This window comes from Rissa tridactyla, chromosome 2, assembly GCF_028500815.1.
Source record: "Rissa tridactyla isolate bRisTri1 chromosome 2, bRisTri1.patW.cur.20221130, whole genome shotgun sequence".
Lineage (NCBI taxonomy): Eukaryota > Metazoa > Chordata > Aves > Charadriiformes > Laridae > Rissa > Rissa tridactyla.
The window spans coordinates 145666640-145685354 of record NC_071467.1 but is presented as its reverse complement, the minus strand read 5'-3'; the positions used below and the strand labels follow the sequence as shown (position 1 = coordinate 145685354).

General features: G+C 39.0%; 1 protein-coding gene across 2 annotated transcripts in view; it reads right to left on the bottom strand.

Moving 5' to 3' along the window:
• The window catches only part of LOC128904908 (macrophage mannose receptor 1-like), a 37049-nt gene extending 29393 nt beyond the window's left edge, over positions 1-7656 (bottom strand). Inside the window, exons 1-6 of one of the 2 annotated variants that reach the window (XM_054189910.1) lie at positions 7487-7656; positions 5268-5669; positions 3950-4123; positions 2365-2523; positions 1361-1474; positions 699-833 (exon numbers count right to left, since the gene is read on the bottom strand). In XM_054189910.1, the coding sequence (XP_054045885.1) occupies positions 699-833; positions 1361-1474; positions 2365-2523; positions 3950-4123; positions 5268-5669; positions 7487-7547 (1045 nt within the window). In that variant the 5' untranslated portion in view covers positions 7548-7656. The remainder of the gene's footprint in view (positions 1-698; positions 834-1360; positions 1475-2364; positions 2524-3949; positions 4124-5267; positions 5670-7486) is intronic. The other variant, XM_054189911.1, reaches the window with a different exon arrangement.
• Positions 7657-18715: the final 11059 nt, after the last annotated feature.

The following is an 18715-nucleotide window of genomic DNA, read 5'->3' as shown; positions in this document are numbered from 1 at the left end:
TTTTTTAGCTTGGAAAATGAAGGGTTTTTAATACAAATATAATTTAATACAAATTCTAAGGTTCTTATATACACAAATGTCTGTAACAAAGACATTATTGTATTAGTTTTAGCAGCTTCTGTATTACTTAGTACTTATTTGTCAGTTAAGGGAAATCAGAAATTAGCTGCACCTAATAAAGCAGTCTTATGAATTTTACAAAGATTAGGTATATTGATAGAGTGAAAGTCATCTAGACAGATCTACAACTGGATGTATACACAGGGAAACGCCAACAGGGAAATCTTTATTCACTTAAAATATCTTTTATGTTTGCAAAGTGTCAATCTTTCTTCCTTTTGAATTTTTTTTTTTTACTAATGTCTGTCTTCTGAAGAATAATTTTTGGTTTGTTCTCTTTTTTCATGCTCAGCAGTGTGTGTATTCAAAAAGGAGCCACGACTAAGAGATCATAGACAGACAGGGCAAGTTGTGTGTTCTTTGCTTTTACCTGTTTCATTCTGTGTGTTACGGGGCTGGAGATCAGCCTAGTAAGGGTGCAATGGTTGCAAAAAGCAAACCAGATAAACAAGAAAAATTATTATTTATAAGATAAACAAGAAAAATACTAAAACTTTCCTACTCATCCTGGTCAATGTGAATGCTAAGCAATTCAGAAAACAGCTTCTACTTTTAATTATCAACGTATATCAACATACCTGAGGGAACCAACATAAAGTTTTTTTTCTTACAAACATAACCAAGTTTCTGATCACATTCCAGATTTTGCCATTTTGCGTTTGTTTCAGGATTCAAAACCACACAGAGTTTTCCTGAATCTGGAGAGGGGTTTCCTTTGGGAAAGGTACAGAAAAAAAAAAAAAGTTAACTTTTCTGAAAGGCAAATAGAACTCTAAGCTCTAAAATGCCCAGGAAAAATCACTTCTGGCTGAAGTGACAGCCCTAAAGATCACACCTTTCCCAGCTTTGGTGAGAACTGAGGTCGCGCTCCAGTAGTGGGAATGTCTGTATGAAAAGTATGAAAAGTGAAAAGTAACCCACTCACAGTTTTGTTGTTAGAAATGAGAAATGGAAGACTGTATATTTTTGGGAATGATATTATTGCCTTCAGATCTAAGATATTCTGGCAATACATAGAAGTTTCTGGCTTATATTGCTATTAAAAAAAAAAAAAAAAGCTTTTTCTAGAGCTAAATCAAGAAAAGCTAAAATGCATGTTGTTTTGGTGGCTTAATGCTAAAGTCCTGCTTTTTCTCATGCCCGTATCTCGTGGCATATCTTTCTGATAATAGAAATTAAATCAGTATTGGAGGTGTGTGTGTTTTTTTCTTTGGGAATACAGAATCAAAGTCACGGCTACCTGGAGCCCAGTTTAAGTACTGGAAAGGGCTGCCTCCAATCCATTCCCATCCACTCCTCAAGTCCAGTCTGTTGAGTCCAATCCACAGTGCAGAATCTATACCTCCTGTTAACTCTATGTAACCAGAACAAGAGAAATTATTTTATAAATCACTTTTCTATTAGCAATAGTCACTAATACTGTCTCTAGGAAGACTTACATTCTTAAATATCCAACTACAAATATATTTAGATAGTGGGATATCTGATAAATTGAAATATGCCAAAGCTTTGATTACTGTAAAAAGCAAAGAAAAAAACTCTCTGTTATTGTATCACCTAATGCAACATGAGCACAGTGAGATGCATCAGAGTAAATTTGGAATGAAAGGGTTTCTGTAGAGTAGGCTAAATTCTTTTCAGGATTGGAGTTATTTAGGTAGAAATATAGGTACCATGTAAGTATAAAAAAATAATACTTAAGTTCTTAGGAGTTAAATTCACCATTAAAAATAACAAGAGAGACTTTTTTTCCATACCATTCCTCCAGCAATACATGGGTAGGTAGAGCCATGACTTGGGATCTACGAATAACTGATATCTTTCACTTTGACAAATGAATTAAAAGATTAGATGTCAAACTGCATTTGATGCAAAACACATCTTTATTTTGGCACAAAGATATTTGCTTTCTCTTATTTTCAATTTCTTTTAAATGTTGCTTTTGACCAAAAATGAAATTTTCATGTAAATTTCACTTTTTTTTCCCCTTTAAAAAAAATAAAATAAATCAATGAAGTTCTAATGTAAGATAACATTTTTGAATAGAAAGTCAATACTTTGAATTCTGTTGGAACTTGGCAGTGATCTTGAGATGAACTTGCAAATTCTAGAAGATTTTTTTTTTCTTGCTCATACATAGTTAAACCCATAGACATTAGCCAAAACCATATCAAGTAGTCCTGAGCTGAGAAGGTGGGCTGAACAGATCCTGCACATAAGTCAGGATTTGCTTTACTCCCTTACCTTTAAGGTACACTTGTTCATGAATGTCTGTGACACTCAGTAATTCGGCATTTTGCTGCTGGCAGCTCTTCCTGGCTTCGTGCCACGTGAGAGCCGATTCAGAGTTGATTTGGTAGTGGACATTTGTTAACAGATCTGTCGTCCAGGTGTTGTCTTTATCTGTGGAAAAAAATTATTATTTGGGGGGTGATAGTAACTCACCCACAGAAAAATGGTTTGCAGGTCCTCGTTATGTGTGGCATTCTCATTAAATGTCATCTGCGCTCTTCTTTCAAGAGCACTGAAAATGTTACAAGTGGGATGGGGAAGGAGGAAGTTAAGGCCTGTAAACTGACAGGTAAAGCTGGCAAATCTTGCCTCCTGTTCCATGAAGGTACATAGTTCAGGAATTACTACAAGGGCAGTGGTTGCATAGAAAAAGATATTGCACGGAGTTCTGTGGCAGAAAACCTAGAAACAAAAAAGTATGCAACGTCTCCTCCTTCTCTTTCTGGACAACAGTTCCCAGTGAGAGCTGTGAGAACCAACTCTAGACCTGAATTTAGCATCAAACAGTTCTTAGATAAATACTCTTCTTGCAAAGAGCTCCGGGATGTCACAGAGCTGAAAACCCCGGGCACTGCAGTGGCACTGAGCTGCACTGTGCTCCTCTTCCAATTATCTTTGCTTCTTTCATCTGTTGAAAACCTATACATGCTCAGTAAAGCACAATGCAAAATTGAATCAGATATTTGATTATTCACAAAAGCCAGTATGAAGTTGAATTAAAAGAACTGAGAGCTGGGACTGGCTTTCAAAAGCTTTGAAAATTATTCATTGACCCTATGTCACATGCCATTTGGGATCAGTGCCCTAGGTATCTTTGTGGGGACCTGGAAAGCACATTTGACCACGGATTTGAACCACACCAAAAGCACATTTTTAATCAACTAGAGTAACTAGAAAGTGATCGAAAATGTAGAGAAATGCCAGGGATGGGAGGCAGTTGTCTGGAGGGGTAGAAAGATTGCTTTCCAGGCAATACGAAGAGGGCTTAAAAACATCATGGGTAAAAGGACACATCCTACTTAAGTTAAAAAATGTTGACATGAGAATCATACAGACTGAAACGTTAGCTTCATCTTTAAGCTTCCTACAGCACTCATTTTTGTGCCCACATCCATCGCAACAGGAGTCCTCAGAGACAGGTTGTACAACAGTGACAGAATACGTCCTGCCTGGGAAACAGTGATGAGCTCAAACTTAACCTGCTGCTCAGCAACACCACCACAATTACCGGGAACTGCATGCTGCTTTACTCTTCGAACACACTTTTCTCCGCATCTTCATGCAACGTGTTATTTCTTTGTGTAGGGCACTGCAGGATGTGGCAATATGTCATACACTAAAACCATAGAATCGTAGAATGGTTTGGGTTGGAAGGGACCTTAAAGATCACTTAGTTCCAACCCCCCTGCCATGGGCAGGGCCATGTGCATGGGCACATTCTTGTAAACTACACGTTATTATAAATATGTTCATAATCTGCTAGTGCTCGTTTGCCAATACCACAGAGACAGGAACTCTGTGGCAACTAGTAACTTACCTTTTGATGGGCAAAACCCATATCGCTGGTCTGTGTCATAGTCTGCAGTGGTTGCACACCAGAGCCAGCCATCTGACCGGCCAGCCCCTGTGCAGTTGGCGTACCATTGCTTATTGTACATGAAAGGGAATACGCAGGGTGCCCCGAAAGCATTTCCTAGCAGCGTAAATGTCTCTGAGAAAACAAAATTATAAACATAGTATGGAAAATAATAAATGAAGGTAAACTGTGAAAAATGTGAATCCTATGTAAAATGGCTGAATTGCATCTCAAAGTGTTTTCCATGTTACTTGTCCCATAATCATAACAAAATCCATTTCAATGTTTTTTAAGACTTAAGCTGCTGACACATGTTTTAGAGCAGTGCTGTTCTGATGTAAAGTAATATTTCATAGATGAGGTCTACAACTAGATTTTTGTTCTGACTAAGATGCTTTTACAAACTGTCAATAAGGCTCCAGAGCTCTACCCTACGATACTACTATTTTAAACAATGTTAAGATTTATATAAAATGCATAAGAGGAGGAACTAATATATAGATGTCCTGCTTCCTGGAAAAAGTAAACATCAGATTAGACAATCCTTCTCTGGTTTTATTCCAGTGACCATTTAGGTATCTCCCATACAGTGGAACGTCTCCCACATGCAAGGCTTGGGGATTAATATTTCAAACGTCCTGTTAGGTGGTTTTTAGAACATTCATTCTGGGTCTGGGAAAGACATTCAGAATGACCTGACTTCATCTAATAACAAAGAGTAATAACGCTGGTAATTGTAATGATGACATGAGCATCCTCATCTGCTGAGTCACAAAAGCCACACTTCCTCTGCCTACACTGGTACTTCCAGCCCTTTCTCACCTCACTCATACTGTTTTTCTTTCTAAAGGATGCAGTTTCATTTCCATGTTCCTTCATAAGAAACTTATTAGTGTTTATACTCTCTATTAACAATGTACTGACACAGTATGCTGAGCTATAGTGACTTTAGAGAATACTTCTACATAGTGTAGGAGTAAGTATGTGTGTACATAGGTATACTAATATATAATAAATATTTAAGGAATACCTATATATAATACTTATAATACTAATATACTATAATACGTGCACTAAAATAGTGTATATTTTATTTTATATATATGTACCTAATACTTACTTGATCATAAATATGAAATTAAATTCAAGGTTAACTCTCTCAATATACTGATTTTCTAAAACTCTTGTAGTCACCAGAGGAATCAGAATAGTCAGAGCCAAAGATTCAAAACACTAACAATCACAAAGTGCAAAGGATAACAGAATCAATTTTCTGTACCTTCATATCCCGGGGAGCATAAAACATCCATGGGCCCATAAATCTTCCAATTATTCTTTGCACTCAGCCCCTTCTTTAACAAAACATTATCATGTTCTTCATTGCCAGGACTGAAAAACAAATCTTCTCCATGGATTGCAAGGAGGCTTTCATTCCTGCATTCCCACCACTGGAGCTCACTCGTTCGATTACATGGATACAGGGAGATCACAGCCTGATCCTCCTTCGACGGCACCCCCAGGCATAGGTTCAGTCTCACACTCATAAGCTGATGATCAGTGATCCACCTGAATTTTTGCGATTCATTGTCTTGATGGCAAGTGGCAGTTCTAACTGACTGTGCAGTAGAAGCCTGGAGGCAGAGCTTGTTGACTTTGTTATATATTAAAAATATTTCAATGTCTGTAAAACAAAACAACAGAAAGTGAACGGTTAATATAGACTGTATGTATAGTGGATATGTGACGTGATTCTGCTTCCCATTCACATGAACAAGGAGTAATTGCATTCATATCAGATACAAACATGATGTTTTTGAACAGAGTAGCATCAATTTTACTGATTAAAAAGCAGTAAAGTGGACAACGGGATATGTATTTCTTTGTTATATGTCATCATACTGTGGATTAGTGGCAGTCAGCAGCATCAGCAAAGCGGAGCACAGCTTGTTGGGTTGATTTACATCAGTCACATGAATTCTCTCAATCATATTGCCCTCATCTTTACCCTGTCTCCATCTGCACAGCTTTGTAGACCTCTGACCTCTACAGATTTCCCTCACCCTGCCAGATCTTACAGGTCTTCTAGTGGAGTCAGAGCCATCTTTGCCGAGCCATTTGTCTTCCCCCTCTTGAATCCACATGTATAAATGTGGTTCAACACCTCTGGGCCTCACAGGGGGTACTCTGGACTCCTTGGCCTTGCTGACCTACACGACCTGCAGTGTCTCCTATGAGCCATTGCAATGTAAAACTGGGAATAACACTGGGAAAACAATGACAGTCTGAGAAAATAACAAGGACCGGATAGTAGGGGCATCTGACCAACACTTGACAATGTTGAAAGTTATAAGGACTGCCTGTAACAGAAATTGTGTCTTCAGCTCTCCAGATAGTTCCTCTGATCACATCTACAGTGTTGGCTCCAATGTGAAGTCGAAAAAATGAGCTAATTTTAGCCCTACAGTGAGTTTGTCAGTAGCAGTAATGAATCATGCCTATGAATTTGCTCAGCTGCTTTGTGGTGTACTTTGTGACCCACCCAGTTGAATTTCCCTCCAAAGCTTGTGGGATTCATAGTCAGTTTTGGTCCCTGATACATCCCTTGATCATTAGGCATCATATATAATTAAAATGTATTTTAAAATCTAAAGAAATTTCGTTTTAAAAGCCTGCAAAATATTTAAATCAATTTAGGTAATATACAGTACAGTGAAAACAGCTGTTCTGGTCTGCCATGATACCATAGGCAAAAAAAAACCCCAAAACCAGCAAACCAACCAAAACACATACTCTGAGGCAATCTGTAACAAAGGGTTTTACTGAGGAGTTACAAAGCTGAAAGGATTTAACCTTAAACATTCAGGTTTCCAAAAGACATCTGTTTAACATCTACGATAGAAGTGCAGCTAAAGGGATGGCAGTAATAGTGTTACTGCAATTGTACAATAACTTTACTAAAGTTAATCCAACTTCATTTCACACAAATTTTTACTTCATCTGCTGTGTCAATCACAGTGAATTCAGTGAGTCTGTTCAAAAGAGTGAGTGAAAATGATCTTCTTTGTAAACGCTAAATCCCTCTGGATTACACAGCCATCATCTGTGAACATCTCCATATCCTCCAAATAATTCCACATTTCACCGCAACTTTAGTTTTTCCTCACTGATTTTGCTAAAATATATTTGTATTTATTAAAAAAAAAATTAAGCATACTTTATGATTTTCTTAGGTCTGATCTTCTGGGGTTAGTGAAATTATATTGCTGCTATATGTGACTAAAATCATTAAGAATTCAGTCTTTGCTTCCTTCTCTGTCCGTTTCTTTTTTCAGCCAGATCCCGCCCTTGCCCTTTGCCTGCCATTGAGAGCTTCCCCATCTATAAGTCTATAACATACATATAGGTACTGCTGCAGAACCATAAAGCATGCAGAAATGCTGGAGGACATGGAAGAACTTTCACAGACACCTTTACAGGAGGCAAGTGGGAGGCACTTACCCGCCAGCTGGAAAGCACTGTGAACAAGAGAAAGAACAAGCAAGAACCCAGAGAACGTCATTGCCAATGTTGTTTTCTTTTCTTGCCTTCACTAAAAGCTGTGCGATGAGAGTTGCTGGTGATAAAGTGCTGCTGAAGAGAGGACAGTGACCGGTCCTCCTCAGTTTTGAAGGCTGGATGGTTGGATAGAAAGCTCTGAGTGCTAAATAAGGAAATATTCTGTCACATGCCGCATTTCAAAAAAACAAGACCACACAGCACAAATTTTGCCTTTGGAACAGAATGAGTTCTCACTGAGGGCAAACCGTGTGGACTTGGGAAAGCAGGTGATGCACAGAAGGTTCTGCCTCAATATTTTCCTGCTGTCTCTCCTGGTGAGACATTTGGGGAGCTCATGGGATCAAATCAATAGTGAAATACCAAAGAGAGAAATTCAGCCTCAGCTTTTAAATTTTATACCTTTAATTTCACAGTGAAAAAATACCATCAGGAAAATACATCAGTCTCATATTTTCATGTGTGAGATGAGACAGGATTGAATTTTAGAGGTTTTAAGTGAAATTCACTCTGCAGGACATTATAAACATTACTTCCCTTCTAAATGAGATTGCCATTGTCCTACTGACCTTCATTCCTGCATAAATGCAACTAGGAGACCAGCACCCAAAGCTACCTGAAAAATGGCTCACTTCAAAAACATTCCACGTTTTTCTTGTGAAGTAGGTAAATCTTGTCAGCCAGTTACAATTTCATAAAATACCACGTATCTCTTCTTACCCTCAGGAGCAAACACTCAGGAGCTTACATTCCTAAACATATAGGTAGAAACCTGAAAGAAACAGCACTCCTCTCCTGACCACCATAGAGTGTCCCAATAACTGCACAAAAGCCTGACTTTATCACAGTAGATTTTTAGCATGAAAATATTTTGCTTTGTTTAGAAAAACTGCTAAATGGAAAAAAAACCAATCTGTGGTGTGAAAATATCATCTGAAGTGCAGTAACATAGCTGTTCAGCACCTGTAGGAAAAATGTGACAGCAAGAAAAAATGGCATCATCTCCTGTTTGTTGCCAAGATGATTGCATTTCCTAAGTACAGGATTTGTTCCCACTTGGATGCTCAGCAGAAAGACAATGCAAAAAAGAGAGTTAGTTCCCTGAGAAAGTCTACAGGATTAAAATAAAAAGGAGAGACTGAACTGTGAAATAAGAAATCACAAGGAAATGCAAGGTACGGATGTTAGGAAGTCAAAAGCAAAGTTAACGGATTCTTTTTTTTTTTTCAGATGACAACAAAATATACTAACAACAATAAAGTCAAGAGCTTTTTCTGGAAAAGGCATTTCTAGTATTTTTAATCAGCTGCCAAAGATCTCGCCTAGAAAGAGCAACAGTTTTCTTTGACCTGAACTGATTTGTCTTAGACTGATAGCATTTCTTTACAGCATGTGGCCTATTTACATAAAAGATACGTTGTCGTTTATACTGCCAGGAATTTTAACAGCCTTGTTTTATGCTGGAGCTCATACGGCATGAGGCCAAGAGGAGTTCCACTTTCTTCTCCGTTGGACATTGTGCAATAACCAAGAAGCAAAAAGGGAACTGTCCCTTTTCTTCCCCCTCCTCTGCTCCACAAGCCACAGCAGAGCCAACCACAGCCTGGCGGTAAAACAAACATCGGTTCATTAAAAAAAAACCTGATTGCAGACCACTTTTAGGACTAAAAATCTGAACAATTTTTAACTGTGTACTTGGTAGTCCAAACACACTTGTACACTTGCACTTTTCCCAGAACGGCCAATACTGTGAATTTCAGGGTGCTCTGCTGGCCCCTGGAAGAGGATGTCTGCTCGAGGCTGTTAAAATCCATGAGACCAGAGTCCGAGTAAGAGCAAAGCCAGAAGAGCAAACCTCACTGCATCACCCGCACCCAACACCTCCTGACCCCCACGAGCCACCAGATACGTACCTCAGGGAGGTACAGCTACTACCACGCACTGCCTTCTTGTTCCTCAGCACTTCAGAAATGTGGCAATGTCAGGCACCTTCATCTCACCTGTCTTGGTTTGAGATAAAACAGAACCAATTTTATGATTTGTGATTTTACTTTTTAGCTGGGCCTCTTCTAACTGACTAAAGTCTGAAATTAACTGCATATTGTTCAGAAACTGTTCACTCTCAGAGTGTTAAAACCTGATTATACCAAGGAATGGTATGCATAGAGGCTCTTTCTTATACTTATTGCTATAACAACCAAGGTCAGCTAACTTTGCTCTTTGCCCCATTAGAGGGTTGGAAGTGGAGAAACGTAGAGGGGTCACACCTATAGGGAGGAGCGGCTGGGACGGCCAAAACTATGATATCACCGCTGCTCACCGGTGTAGCCCGAGAACAAGCTACATCCAGCCATGAGATGCAGGTTGGCCCATCACAATCTTGAAGGTCAGAAGCTGGGCTACAAGCAAAGTTGTACTCCCTGGTATGAATTTAGCCAATTCTCTGTTACTTCAAAATCAGGTGCTAGACCTACGTGCTAGACGCTAATCTCATAAAGACATTACCAATAGGATAAAAGTTGACTTGCTAAGGATTCCCTGGAAAGCCTACTGAGTGCATGAAACTTCTGCTTATTCAAAGATTAAGAGCAAAAGAGCAGCATGATATCAACAGCACCCTACACCTCAACCTATCTGATGAGTCTAAATGAGAAACAGGTGAAAGGTAACATGCAATGGTTGCTTTGCAGGTGATAATTTGCATATTACTGCTGCCAGGTGTTCACAGACAGCTACAGTGACATAAAAAGACCCATAAAGTGCTTTGGGATCCTTCAAGAGCAAAGATCCTTTAGGATCTGCTCTGCTGAAAGAGCAAAGCCCAGTGAGGTAGATCTTCCCCTGCACTCAGCTGCAGTGGCCGAGAGCAACTGATGCACTCCTGCATTCGCAGACCAGCCCCAACAATCGGGTGCTGATTGCAAGGGGGTTGCTTTCATGGGTTAGAGCATTAATTGGTCTTGCTGTGCTAAATTTAGTTGAATATTTCAATATAGAGGTGAGATGAGCCTATATTACCTCCTATTTGTCTGGGCAGATTCTAGCAAAGGTGACAGGTACTATTTGCTGTCCTTTATAGCCCTTCCCTTTCAGGCTGATAAAAGCATCCGTTCAAAGCTGCTCTGTTTATCAAAAGTTCAAACAATAAGATCCATACAGGTCAAAATAAGAACTAACTCAGGGAAACATACCCCTGGACTGAAAATACCATGGCTATTGCATTAATTTTCTTGACTTTTGTACATACCTAGTGAAAGCAACTGCAAAGCATGGAGTAATTAAGCAGAAAGGCAACTTCATCATGGAAGGGAGAACAGAAAGATTTCCCTGGGGAAAAGCAATTTTGAACATTGTTTGAGGAAGGGTATTGTTTCTTTATTAACGTTTTTCTGAAGAATGAGGATTTATATGCATTCCTCATGAATAAATGGTGTTGCAAAAATAAGTAGTTACTGAAGAGTCTCAAAAGAGCACAATTATGATGTCTTCACATCTTAAGCCCATTATGCACTGCTAGAGACTATGTGTGTGGGTATTACACAGACAATAGACTTTCTAAAAACACATTTAGTGACAAACAAACATAAAATGAAATTTTAAATTAAAAAAACCCCTTCCTAATATGGAATTATTAAATGGATATTCACTAGTTAGCAAAGGAATCCATGAAAAGTCTGCACTTTATTTTTATCTGTAGTAGGAAGTATTAAATTAACTAAACTAAAATTTTAAAATATCCGCAAGTTTTGGGGGTAATGAAAAGCCATTTGTCATAAAATTGGCTTACATTTTCTTCAAAAAATGATGTGAATATTTGCGATGAGATGAATAATTTGGTCCACATGATCTAGTCTTTATCATGCTAGCAGCAACAATGCAATTAGTAATAAAAAATGGCCATATTGTTTTCGCCTCTAGAATTTATTACATATTAAGAAAAAGTCATGTACTCTATAAATATACTAGAACAAAAAGGAAAGCAAAATGCACAGAAATTATAGCTCCATGAACTAATGGCATAACGCAGAGTAGAAATACACCAAGTTTTGTTGTTTTAATCTTCACAAAATAACTTAGTTGTGTAAGAATGGTCAACAGTGTTCTAACTACTTTGAGAAAGTATAAAAAATAGAGCAAGGAAAGGATGCATACTAAAATTAAATCAGCTTTGTCTTATGTGCTTATATTCAGACTGGAGGACCAAAAAATTTCATGTAGCACCACTAAATCATTAATGGTAATCTCCAAGAAATTATGCAAGATGCATAACATCTTAGAAGATTGGAGAAGAGATTTACACATACTTAAATCAGATTTAACAATAAATTTAATTTGGTTTAAGAGGGGAAAACTGTGGATCACATACTTTTGTAAAAGGATCGTGAGAAATAGCATTTAATTTTGACTGCTATGAAGAGATATTTCTTTAATACCTGTGTTGCTAATAGTCTTATTTTTTTGGCAGTTACCAGAAAGTTATTAGACTCATTATACATTGTATGCTTGCATGGCAAGAATAAGAAAGATGTAAATGTAACACTATTGCTCAGTTCAAGAAAGCCTTTTACTAAAGTAGAAATCCTGATAATCTTATCTTTCATCTATTTATTTGGCAGGTGCCATTAACAAATAGCAGTGATCTTATCTTGAGCAGGAGCAGAGGAAACATGTTTCAGATCAAACAGTTTTCTTTATCTGATAGGACCATTTAATTTATATATTCCCTTTTGAACTCTGTGAGGTGATATACCCGAAAACATGAGTAACATAATCTGTTGACTGAGATGAACATTTACATATTTGCCACAGGAAGCCACCGGGTCATTATCAGACCCTCATTTCTTGAAGTGTTTAGTATCAGCCCAGCCTGGTTTCATAAACAATTTGTAGGGACAGCTGAGGCTAAAACATCTTTAGGCCTCGCCTAAACATACTCCAAATTAACACCTCAGTTCACTACATTGCCACTTCATTATCCCTTCCATAAAATCATATGTGGTCTTCTATGTTTAAAGTTCATGCCTTATTTCTGATATACAAATTAAGAAGACCTGGATAATAAGTCTTATGAGGAGCAGCTGAGGGAGCTGGGGTTGTTTAGCCTGGAGAAAAGGAGGCTGAGGGGAGACCTTGTTGCTCTCTACAACGACCTGAAAGGACGGTGTAGCGAGGTGGGGGTCAGTCTCTTCTCCCAGGCAACAGGCGATAGGACAAGAGGAAATGGCCTGAAGTTGTGCTAGGGGAGGTTTAGGCTGGATATTAGGAAAACTTTTTACACTGAAAGGGTTATTAAGCATTGGAACAGGCTGCCCAGGGCAGTGGTTGAGGCACCATCCCTGGAGGTATTTAGAAGACGGGTAGACATAGTGCTTAGACATACGGTTTAGTGGTGGTTTTTGTCAGAGTTAGGTTGATGGTTGGACTAGATGATCTGAAAGGTCCCTTCCAACCTGGGCAATTCTGTGATTCTATGACCCTTTATTATGTGTGCCTTTTAGGAATCCGTTTTCTTTTTGTAACAAAAAAACACTTTTAATAGAGGGACAATACTTTTCAAGTGCAAATAATGTCAAAAGTGTTACTTTTTCCTCTTTTAAAGGAATACCATAATCACAGAAAGATGCAGAAGAATTACATGACATCTGGGCAGATACAGGAAGAACTTAGTCCACAGGAGGGAAGACTGGAGCAAGACATGATAACAGTCTGCGAAGATGAAAAATGTTGCTGCCTGAAAGAAGGTCATAAATTATCATACATATCTACTTGGGAAAGGACAAGAAATACAGGAAAAGAAACAATGGAATAAGTTTAGCAAGGGAGAATTAGGGACCAGGAAAAAACTTCCTAATAGTAGAATTAAGTTCTTGGACAGATTATTTAGTGAGAGACTTAAAAACAAAATAGGAAAGTATTTGTCAGAAATCAACCAGACTCACTTGTCTCTCCTTCACCAAGGATAGTCTTCAGAGTTTTCCAGTTTACCTTTATATTCCAGGAATTTAGAACTATTTTACAAGTTTCAGCTCAACATTCACATATGCTTATGAAAAGAAATATAATTCTGACATTGATCTTCAGTTTAAACTGATGTAACCCTTAACTTCCATGTTAATTTTGATTCATAATTTCTCATTGGAAGAGGTCTTGTCACCCGTTTTGGATACCTATGACAAACTAAGCCATAATGTCCTCTGTTCTTACTATCTTCTGTATGTGGCACTGGGAAGTCCCAGGGTGTTGACGAGCAGCTCAATACAAGTGAATCTTGGGCGCCTGTGGGACACTGGGAGAGAACATGACAACAGTTGAGTGACTGCTACTGAGAAGCTGCCACAAGTGGCCCATCCAATTTGGCAGCCTCTCAGCTGCTTTACCAGACCCACAAGGCACTAGTGCTACTCTAGGGGAAAAATAAAGGGTCTGTAATTCCTCAGGCCAGTCACATAACCAAAGGGACACAGGCTCAATTGAAAAAGCAAGCAAATTTGGTGAAACATAAAACTCAACCACCCTTTGTAATAGAGCAAGATAGAAGTGAAGGGTGAAGGAGAGGATATTTCAGGCTGAGCTTCACCAGCAGCCTGAGTCAGGCCTGTGACAGCCACACTGTGTCCTGTTTCCAGTTGGGAAGGGTGATCCTCACCCTGGAGATGTCACTGAGTCCTTACAGAGCCCTTTCAGCATACTAAGATAGCAGAGATATAGTTCTTTTTTCCTTAATGTTTTGAAGCATCCCATAACAAGGTCAAACTAGACCCAGAATGGGTGTGGGGTGGGAGTGAGAGCTGAAAACCCTCTGGTGTGAAGGGCACATCTCTATCACATATCTCTATCATACTTCTGGCGTCAAGGTCCATTGTGCAACATCAGCCTTGAGTTCACAAGGGATGGTGATACCTAGCCAAGCTTTCTTGGAGAGAAGAAGTAGCTGACTAGTTGAAAATGTTTCTTATTTTCCACAGTTTTGGGGTGTTAAAATGAGAATAGCATGCTAAAACGAAAGAGTAAACTACAGAGGCAAAGTCACCATCAACCTGGTAGATGTCTGAGTGAGCACGAAGAGCTCAGGAGTTCTCAACCCTTGTTTCCAGAGACAAGGCCACAGGTGCTCCTGCATTCAAGGGAAGGGAGGCTTCCATGTGGGAGACTGCACCCAAGGGTGCACATCACAGCTGCAAATGTTGCCCAGCCCTGCCTGATGACCTAAGGGCATTTGAACCTCAATATTTTGGCTAAGGTACAGCAGACCAACGTACGATCCATGACTGCTGATTTGCAGATGCACTTATCAACCTTTTGTACTAGTCTTTAACTGCTTCTCGTTAACTGAGCCTCAGTAATCATTAGAAATAATCAACGTGCAGCTTTAGACTATTGTTTAAATAATGGATTCTGTAAGAAAAAAATAACTGATCCATCCATACTTCCTGGATAACAGTACATAGTTATAAAAATAACTGGAAAAATGCCTGTTCTTTATATTATCTCTATGATGAGTCATTGTTTTTTTCCTTAGCTTTATCACTGTTTCCTTCCTTATAAAAAGAACATATACCACTTTCCAGAAAGAAACACTTTGAAATATTTTCCATGGGCTAATACTTCAAGGAGCACCTGGACGATGCTCTTAGTCATATGGTTTAGTGTTAGCCCTGCAAGGAGCGGGGAGTTGAACTCAATGATCCTTGTGGGCCCCTTCCAACGTGAGATATTCTATGATTCCATGATAATTTCCTACACCTTTTAAATCCCTATCTTTATATCAATTCCCTACCATATCTAAGCGCAGCATTTGACTCGAATATTTAAGAGAAGCATATTGAAGCAGAAAAGTTGGCAGAAAATATATTTAAGACTGTTTTCTTCCCCCACTACCTGTGGAATGGTGAGGTCCAGGACATGATTTGAAATATGGGTAACAAGGATATGTAAAAAATGTCACATCTGAAAAATGTCCTGATGCCAGCTCCCCAACACCGATTCATGGCCTGACCTACCTGTCAGTCTCCATGGCAGTGGGAGGTATGTAGTAGTAAGTAAAGTTTCTTTACATCATCTGGCAAGGAAGACACTGTAGTTCTTCCCCTCCTCACACACCTTCCAACTACAACTGTATCAAACCTATTTTCTGAAAGAGGAGGGAAATTTCATAATTAACAGCTAGAGATAGAGAGAACATTCACATGGACTGCTACCAAAGGAATCTCTTAACTACAAAATGATAAAAAGATCTGTAGGGTTTGGTTTCTTTTTTTTCTGGGAAGTTACACACAGTAGTTCAAGTAAAGAGTAAAAGGAGCTCTAAGGACTGGCTTTAATCTGAAATAGTGTCCAGATTTCTTTGTTATGAAGGGCATCTAAATCTATCACAGCTCTTCCAGGCATAGTCTGAGTATTGTAATACCACTGCAATGCAATTTGGTCATCTTTTAGTTCTTTTTGGGGTATGAATTTATAACACCATGAGGGCAGAAAGTGGTTTGCCTAAGGCTCAGTCATCAGTTAAGTTTACCTACTTCTCAGGACTGCCTAATCCTGAAGCTATCATCTTAGCCTGAACATGCCCTGGGCACACTACTTTAGTCACACCATTTGTGCAAAATTGCCTATTTCGGAGAGAAAGGCACCTATCCCTTGCCTAAAGTAATCTATCTAAAGTCATCTAAAGTAATCTATCTAAAGTCATCTGAGCTCCACTAATGAGCTTGAAAAGAGCTACAGGGGTGACGGTCATGGTTGGGCTTTATGATTCAGATCCCGTTTGCAGGACAAGTTTTGTTCGTCTAGTTTGTGCTGACAACGCAAATCACACATGCCACGGGGAGCTGGGAACAGGGCTCCAGGTCTGCTTTAGCCCAGCCACCAGCCATGGGCATGCACTTAGACCAGCCTTCCTCTTGCCTCTTCTCTCTCTGACTCACCCACTGCTGGCTGCATGGACACAAAAGGAGCATTTGCAGGGAGTCCTCACCTAAGGTAAGGCAGGCACCACATTAGGAACTTCAAAGGGTTTAAATTCAACTTCTTTTACCCACTGCTGGTCTTCCACAAACACCTTGCCTGTTAAAAAACAGACAGTCAGTAATCCGCAGCCACTGCTAACACCTTGTTACCATATTAAAAAAGACTTCAGCGGACCAGAGCACAAAATGCTGAAGGCATCTAATGCTTCGTGTTGAGTACTGCCTTCTCAGGGAAGAGGTAAACACCTAGCATAAATGTACCAAGCTGTTTTCTGGGGATTTATATCCCATGCAAAATGTAGAGCCAGGGAGAAGCACACAATATACTACTTAGCTCTCCTCTAAAATGAAATCTGAGAAAAAGCGAGAAAATGGATAAAAAATTGCTCAACCTGGGCATTTCAGACAGGGTGGCTGGATTACACCCACTGGTGTCAATAACGTGGGGAATTATTTAATGCAGAAAAAAATTACCAGGTTCACCTGTGCATTATTGACCAAAAACTAGCATTTTCTTCACTAAAGCATAGGCAAAGAGGAAACTTAGGAACTTGAAAAGCTGAATCTTGCCATTCCTATCTCTGCAACTAATGAGTGTTAAGAGGATGGAAGAGGAAGTGAAAAATAACTAGGAATGTAGGAATAAGCTATATGTAGAAACATCCATTTGACAGACAGCTGTGAAATGAGCTGGTCATCTACAGACGGATTTCCACAGACAAACCCAGAATCTCTATAGTGACTAAGAAAATTTTGCACTGCACAAACCTGCCCTGATTTTCAACATACTCAGACACAGAAAAAGTTAAAGGTTAGTGTGACTGTTCCCAGCTCTGCCCTTGTGCAACATATCAGGCTCTCCTCCTTTCCAATCAAACCATACCTCCTCTTAATTTTAACATCTGCACAGTGATAGTGTTGTGAAGTCTAACTGACATCTATAAAAATGTTTTCAGCTCCTCAGATACAAGACCTTATGTCATGATACACAGCATTAAAACAGCCCTGATGGTCTGAACTACCTCTAGAAAGCTGGTAAGCCTTGGTCAAAGCTTCAAATTCAAGTTACAACCAGTTCCCAACTAAAGGACTATCCAAGGCCACATTCTCTGCAGCCAACATCACTCTTTTTTTCAGTTAACACTTATCTCTAAACATTTGTCTAAGTAGGCACATCATCCATCAAAGTGCACTTTTCTGGATGCTGTTCATATCACTGCATGTACAGAGTGCCCTTAACTTAGCTGAATTTCCATATCTATGAAGCCAATGTGCATTTAAAATGAGTTTGGGCTCCTGCCCACATTTTTAGTAATCTCGCTCTTTTTCTTGGCAGCAACACAGTCTATCAAACTTAAGGCTGTTCTGGAAAGCTTCAGTGCAGAATACATTTTCCTTGTTATTTCACATGAAGCAGTGTCACTGCATTCATGAGCGCAGTTCTTCATACCAGAACATGTGCGTGCACTGTTGAAAGTACACTCTTCATTTCAGTCACATTTTGCCAGCTGCTTCGTTAGGAGTCACATAAACAATGGGAGATGAGCAAATATTTGCAAGATCGTTTCCTATACCATCAACATCGATTAGTTCTGCACAAGTTCTGCCCAACTTTGCATAAAACTACAGTACGGATTAAAGATCAAAAACAGATGTGATGCTTGGGCTGCAGGATAACCTCTTCTATTATTTTTATCTACTATATAAAGCTTTTTTTTTGAAAGAAGATGAATTTGATTAGTCTTAACACGTACAGATTGGCTGGAGTACTCGGAGTAATTTACAATTCTCAGTGAACACTAACAAAACCTAGACAGGTTTTGAGCATATCAGAAAAGAACAAACAATATGAGAAAAAAGAGGAACCAAGGAATTATAAGGCAGGCAGACTAACTTGAATTCCTGGAAAGGTAGTGGAAAAAATGGTATTATTTGTTAATCATGAGAGGATAACTAGATAGTAAAGAATCATAGTCAAGCCCTAAGAAAAGAGCAGTAATTACCAGTTTATGTTGAACTGGAAGGTGTACTGACAAGGGTTTTATGGAAAGATTTGTTGCTATTCTGTATGTTAATAGCTCACACAATGGCAAAAGCTGTACTTAATACAAAACTTGGCAAATGAACTTAAATTAGACAGTGTCAGGAAGAGGCATTACTGGCAGAATTGACTATCCTGTAAATGGATGTTGGCGTGTGTCCTTCA